The sequence below is a fragment of the Babylonia areolata genome, chromosome 4 (assembly GCF_041734735.1).
Source record: "Babylonia areolata isolate BAREFJ2019XMU chromosome 4, ASM4173473v1, whole genome shotgun sequence".
In the NCBI taxonomy this organism is placed as follows: Eukaryota; Metazoa; Mollusca; class Gastropoda; order Neogastropoda; family Buccinidae; genus Babylonia; species Babylonia areolata.
Window position 1 is genome coordinate 47,556,158 of NC_134879.1, and position 7,500 is coordinate 47,563,657.

General features: G+C 42.9%; 1 protein-coding gene across 1 annotated transcript in view; it reads right to left on the minus strand.

The window, feature by feature from the left end:
* The window catches only part of LOC143281471 (uncharacterized), a 73,606-nt gene that overhangs the window by 45,961 nt on the left and 20,145 nt on the right, over positions 1 to 7,500 (minus strand). Inside the window, exon 4 of the mRNA XM_076586681.1 lies at positions 6,962 to 7,138. Coding sequence (XP_076442796.1) covers positions 6,962 to 7,138 — 177 coding nt within the window. The remainder of the gene's footprint in view (positions 1 to 6,961; positions 7,139 to 7,500) is intronic.

The window sequence follows — 7,500 nt, forward strand, 5'->3', positions numbered from 1 at the left end:
GCAGTTTGTTAATGATGTACATTGGAGGACAGAGAAATTCCATACATGTGAAGCATTGTAATGGGAATGCTAGGGGTGGTGAGGGGTTGGGGGTTACAAGGGGAAAAGAGAGAAGACACATAATTATATAAACTGGGTGAAACAAAAAAAGAAAGAAAGAGAGAGAGTATGTTTTATTGAGGGGTAAAAGGATAAGCTACAAACTTCTTTTCACCTTGCCCTCACCAACAAAAAAAAAAGACTTAGAAACATAACAGAAAGAAGTAGGAAGAAGAAGCTGATGAAGAAGGAGGAGGAGGAGAGAGACACAGAGAGATATAAAGAGAGCGAGACAGAGAGAAAGAGAGAGACAGAAAGACAGAGAGAGACAGACAGACAGCGAGAGAGAGAGAGAGAAGGCGTGTCATCATGCTGATGAACAATAATTGCTCAGTCGGTCACTATGCGTCGTTGTTGGTATAGTCAGGAGGAAGAGGAGGAATTTTGTTTAATGTCCCGTCACACATATCGGTGATTGAAGACATTAGGTTAACTCTCTCCATACGAACGGCGAAAGAGACGACGTTAACAGCGTTTCACCCCAATAACCACCATCAAAATATCACCAGCGGAAGGCTCTTACACTGAAGAGGTGAATGTTGACAAAGAATACCACAATTCTGACGACGGAAGCTAAAGGTTGGGTCATTCAGACACCCACTGGACATCCGAGGGGTCTGTGTAGAGGAGAAGAGAGGACTGGCCGTACTGAGTGAGTTAAGGCATTTATGAATACATCCGAGTATTATCGGTTAGAAGGGGTGGGAGATGTGAATGAATGGAGGGCTGGGGAAAACTGGGCAAATGAGGGTGAAATTTGAAAACAAAATTCTAAATACAATTACAGGAAATTACTTGAAGGACTCCGTAAAAGAGAAGTCGTTAAACTGACAAGCGAAACAACTGATAATAATTGCAAACAGTCAAAAACATCAACGTTCTCAGTCACTTGTGAAGACACACTTTTCGTGTACATAAGACTTCACCAAGCTACAGTCAAAAATTATATGCTTGGTATAGTGATAGAAACGGTTGATCACATATTTTCAGGACAACAGATAACTACAACAACAACAAAATAGTGAGAAAAAGAGAGAAAACAAGAGAGGCAAGGCCTTCAAGACTCACTTGTGATAAATTAAGTCCCCTAGCATTAATTACAGAGTAATTTCCCTTCTTTACTATCTGCACCAAAACGTTTGCAAAATAAATAAAAATTCCATGCTTAGCAAATGAAGTTCCTGTTCGAACAAAAAATGATAATAATGACTCCTCTTGTTGTGTCAGAATAAGAGGTCAAAATGCCAAGTTTAGAGAATACAAAAAATATAAATATAAACAGTAAATGCAGTTTGCATATAATTAGGCTTCTTTTTTTTTCTTTTTTTGTGCCCATCCCAGAGGTGCAATATTGTTTTAAACAAGATGACTGGAAAGAACGGATTTTTCCTATTTCTATGCCAAATTTGGTGTCAACTGACAAAGTATTTGCAGAGAAAATGTCAATGTTAAAGTTTACCACGGACACACAGACACACGGACACACACACACACACACACACACACACACACACACACACACACAACCGAACGCCGTGTTAAAACATAGACTCACTTTGTTTACACAAGTGAGTCAAAAATCAACGCACTCAGCATCAGGTAGCCGTTTGACACAGCGTCTCCAGCAGGTCCAGAGATCGATCAATATAGATAAAACAGTCCGAGCGACAAGAGGGGCTATCAGTGATGCTGCATGTTCCCGTGACTGTTTGGCCTTTCAGTTATTGTGCTGTCGCTGGTATGGTGTGGTTTTTTGTTGTTTTTTTTTTTGTTTTTGTTTTTTTTTAACGATCCATGCGAGAAAAAGAAGGCAGAACCTTATTTTCCTACTTCTAACAGAAGGCTGTTCACGCCTCTGGCCAAAGTTCCAGACAGGTGCTGCATGTAGCCTTCACCCCTTCCTCCCTTTCCATCTACTACTACTACTACTACTACTACTACTACTACTACTACTACTACTACTACTACTACTACTACTACTACTTCTTCTTCTTCTTCGTTCGTGGTCTGCGACTCTGTGACTCCCAAGTTCACTCGTATACACGAGTGGGATTTTACGTGTATAACCATTTTTACCCCAGCCACGTAGGCAGTCATACTCCGTTTTCGGGTGGGGAGGTGGGGGGGGAGGGGCAGGAGGAGCGCATGCCGGGTATGTTCTAGTTTCCATAACCCGCCTAAGGCTGACATGGATAACGGGATCTTTAACTTGATCTTCTGCGTGCATATTTACGGACGAAGACGGTTCAGGCACTAGCAGATAGGTATGCACATCTATTGGCCCTGGGCGATCGGAAAAAATCTACACCCTCTAACCCACCACAAGCCGCTACTGGGATTCGAACCCGGGACCTTCACCTTGAAACTCCAACGCTTTAAACCACTCGGTTGTTGCCACTTCCCTCCCTCCCTCTCCCTAACCCCGACGTCTCACATCCTACCACCCTCCTCTGTCTCCTCCCCCCCAACCCCTTTTTTTCTCCCGCTTACATCCTGCGGCTACTGCTGAGGTTAGAGTGACACTGTTTGTGTTGCAATTGCTATTAAAAGGGATAATGGAATTTTTTTTTCTTTTCGATTTTTATCTCCCCCCCCCCACGCCCCTCTCCCAATCCCTCCCCCTCCCCTTCCCCCATGGCATTCTGTCTATCGTGACTCGCTCCGCCACCCTTGTCAAGGCTTCCAAACCACCCGGGGTGATGAACAAAAAAAAAGTGATGCCGAGTAATGAATGGCTATATTCGTGTTTTTTGTGATCTCTCTCTCTCTCTCTCTCTCTCTCTCTCTCTCACACACACACACACCCGCCACACACACACTCTCTCTCTCCACACACACACTCTCACTCTATCTCTTCTGTTGTGGACGCAGTTTCAGTTTCAGTTTCAGTAGCTCAAGGAGGCGTCACTGCGTTCGGACAAACCATATACGCTACACCACATCTGCCAAGCAGATGCCTGACCAGCAGCGTAACCCAACGCGCTTAGTCAGGCCTTGAGAAGAAAAAAAAACCCCAAAAACAAACAAAAAACAACAACAAAAAACCAAAAAACAAAACAAAACGGGGGAATAAATAATAGATAAGCTTACATAAATAAATAAATAAAAAATAATAATTATAATATAGAAAAAGGTATAATAATAATAATAATAATAATAATAAAATGATAATAATAATAAATAAATAAATAAGACAACAATGGTGATAAATAAGCAAATAAATGTAAAACATGAAGACACACATTCATACATACACCCACACATGCATAACAGATATGCACCAAACATGCAGTTTCACAGATATGAAAGCACAGTCAAATACATATAAACGTACATGAGCTCCAACACACACACACACACACACACACACCACACTACACACATTACCTTGCAACTCCTCTACAAGAGGACGCAGTAACAGGATGTTGTGGGTGTTGTTTCTGTTGCCATGAACGATTTTGGACTTTTTGTATGTTTGTTTGTTTTGTTTTTTTTTGGTGTTTTTTTTAATACTGATCACAGGAATATAAACAAAGAAGAGGGGGAAGAGGGGGAGAGGGTAAGGATGGAGGTGGTGGTGGTGGTGGTGGTGGTGATTCCTTGATGTTGGCACGTAGTAATTGCATAAGTCAATGTCAGTGAAATCGGTATCGCTTTAAATATCTTCAGCATGGGCAGACGCTTCCTGTAGACATCTTTGCGTGGTTGTCTGTTTGATGTGTGTGTGTTTCTCTCTCTGTGTCACACACACACACACACACACACACACACACACACACACACACACACACACACACACACACACACACACACACACACACACACACACACACACACACACACACACTGGCATACAAACACACACACGGGTGCAAGTACACAAACACACACATAGGCACGAAAGCACACACACACACACACACACACACACACACACACACACACACACACAAACATACATACACGCACGAAGACACACACACACACACACACACACACACACACACACACGCACACGTACAAACACACACACACACACACACACACACACACACACAAACAAACACACACACACTTGAATATATCGGGGGAAGGTAAGAGAAGGAAAGTGGAGCAGGAAAACCGCAGTGTCCAAGATGGGGGTGGGCAGCACATAGTTTGGGAAGCAGCGTTTTGTATCAGGAGGAAGAGGACGGGGAAGGATGGTGATGGGGGGATACTGGAGGGGATATACATGGTTCGTGGGAGATCAGCTATGACGAGGAAATTGTGTGCAAACTACGCAGAATCGAACTCCACTCCTCACCTCTCTCTCTCCCTCTCTCTCTCTTGGCAATGACGAGGGAATAATGTGCAAACTACGCAGAATCGAACTCCACTCCCCACCTCTCTCTCTCTCTCTCTTGGTAATGACGAGGGAATTGTGGGCAAACTACGCAGAATCGAACTCCACTCCCCACCTCTCTCTCTCTTGACAATGACGAGGGAATAATGTGCAAACTACGCAGAATCGAACTCCACTCCCCACCTCTCTCTCTCTTGACAATGACAAGGGAATTGTGGGAAACTACGCAGAATCGAACTCCACTCCCCACCTCTCTCTCTCTCTCTCTCTCTCTTGGTAATGACGAGGGAATTGTGGGCAAACTACGCAGAATCGAACTCCACTCCCCACCTCTCTCTCTCTCTCTCTCTTGGCAATGACGAGGGAATTGTGGGCAAACTACGCAGAATCGAACTCCACTCCCCACCTCTCTCTCTGTCTCTCTTGACAATGACGAGGGAATAATGTGCAAACTACGCAGAATCGAACCTCCACTCCCCACCTCTCTCTCTCTCTCTCTTGGCAATGACGAGGGAATTGTGGGCAAACTACGCAGAATCGAACCTCCACTCCCCACCTCTCTCTCTCTCTCTCTCTCTCTCTCTCTCTCTGCTGGAAGCAAAATGCAGGAGCAGATCTTGCTGACAGAACTCGGATGACATTTCGGGGAAAGACGTTTTTTTAGGGAAAAAAAAGAAAAAAAAAAAAAGAAGAAAAAACGAAGAAAAAGAAATTGCGATTTTGGTTTTCCTCAAGATGGTATTACATGTTTGCCAATGAAGGGATTAAATTCTGTGTGTGCCCACCGAGCGTGCCTCTGTGTGTGTGTGTGTGTGTGTGTGTGTGTGTGTGTGTGTGTGCGTGCGTGCGTGTGTGTGTGTGTATGCGCGCGCGCGCGTGCACGTGTGTGTGCGTGCGCGCGTGCATGTTTGTGTGTCTGTGTATGTTTGTGTGCCAGCGTGAATATTTTGCCACGGTGGTGTTCTCCCTCCGGCTGTTTATGATGATAAGAACAACAACAACAACAACATTGAACATTATTTCTTTTTTAAAATATATTTCCGGTGCCCCCCACCCCCCCCCCCTACCCCCCCCCCCCCCCCCCCCATCCGCTCCCAGCCCATCTCCTGTGATATCCCAATACAGACATCTCCATCGCTTGCAGGTAATAATCTGTTAACAGACCAGCATTTGGGACGCGAACTAATTTTTTTTTTTAGTCAGTTTTGCGACAAACTATATTTTTCTCCTTGGGAATGATGGATTACATGACAAAAAAAAACAAAAACAAAAACCCCACAACACCTACAAACTAAAGTGCAAAAGCTGAAGAACCGAAACAAATTATTATATTAATGAAATTGGAAAACTGACAAAAGGCAGAAAGGCATGCAAGTCGAAACAAAAATCTTTAATTTCTGGGGTTAACATAAACAATATGTGATTTATTATTATTATTTTTTTTTTTACATGCTGCACTCACCCACGAGGGCTTAAAGAAGAAAATGGAAGAGGGAGAGAGAGAGAGAGAGACAGAGACAGAAAGAGAGAGAGACAGACACAGAGAGAGACAGAGAGAGAAAAGAGAGAGACAGAGACAGAGACAAAGAGAGAGAGAAAAGAGAGAGAGAGACAGAGAGAGAAAAGGAGAGAGAGACAGACAGACAGGGAGAGACACAGAGACACACAGAGAGAGGTGGGGATTGGCTGCCATGGAAACGCGATGCCTTATCACCATCATCTACCACTGATTCATGCTTGCATCTGTTATCATTTTATATTCTTTTTTTTGGTCTCCATGATGCACAGGGGATGTTCAGTCGCAATTCATTCGTTCATTCCTTGGTTCATTTGTTCATTCGTTCATTCGTTCGTTCGTTCATTCATAGTCTACATTAACCCGAAAGGATGAATCGCATATCAAAGTACAAAAAAAGGGAAAAAAATGAAGAATTAAATCATGACAAAAGTGAATTGTGGCACATATTTCTTGAAATATATATATATATATATATATATATATATATATGTATACATTGTGTGTGTGTGTGCGTGTGTGTGTGTGTGTGTGTGTGTGTGTGTGTGTGTGTGTGTGTGTGTGTGTGTGTGCGCGCGCGCGCGCGTTTTCTTTCTGATTTTGTGTGGAAAAACTTACAAATGAATTTTGGCCAACGAAAATCTATGTTTCGTGACATTTTATTCCCCTGTAATGTTTCATTTAATACGAAGTACATCTGCTTGTCGTCCACTTTTTTTTCCTTTCTTTTTTTCATTGACCACTCCAATCTCTATCTATTCGTTTATCTATTTATTTGTTATTGCTTTTTAAATATTATGCATTTATTCATTCATTTATTTCTCTATCTACCTATGTATTCATTTATGTGACTTTATTTCATAAATACACGACACGTAACACACATCACAGCAAACCGCCCCAATATAAGAAGAAAAAAAAAAAAAGCAACACGTCACCGCAAACCACCAAATCAAAATGCGATACGTCACAAGCAAACGGCCCAATCAAATAGCACCTACTTTCCGAGGCCTTGGGGCTGCCTTCACGGCCTTCCAACTCGGCCAGGGAGTGGCTGCGTCTGTAGGGGGGTGGGATCTCCCTCACTCTGCCCGCTATCTCGTAGCTCGTGCGTCGGGACACGTGTGGTCCCAGCACTCTGGCGTCGTCCACCTCCACTGTTTCCGAATCGGAGAAATCTGCGGTCAGAAAAAAAAACAACAAAAAAACAAAACAAAAAATCACGTGAGGATGTGTCCCAAATTAGGGTTTAAAACTGAAATGATGACCACAGATTTAGGATGTGTCTCAAATGGGGTTTAAAACTGAAATGATGACCACAGATTAAGGATGTGTCTCAAATTGGGTTTAAAACTGAAAACATGGAAATGATGACCCCAGATTAAGGATGTGTCCCAAATGGGGTTCAAAACTGAAAACAACGAAATGATGACCCCAGATTAAGGATGTGTCCCAAATTGGGTTTAAAACTGAAAACAGCGAAATGATGACCACAGATTAAGGATGTGTCTCAAATGGGGTTTAAAACTGAAATGACCAC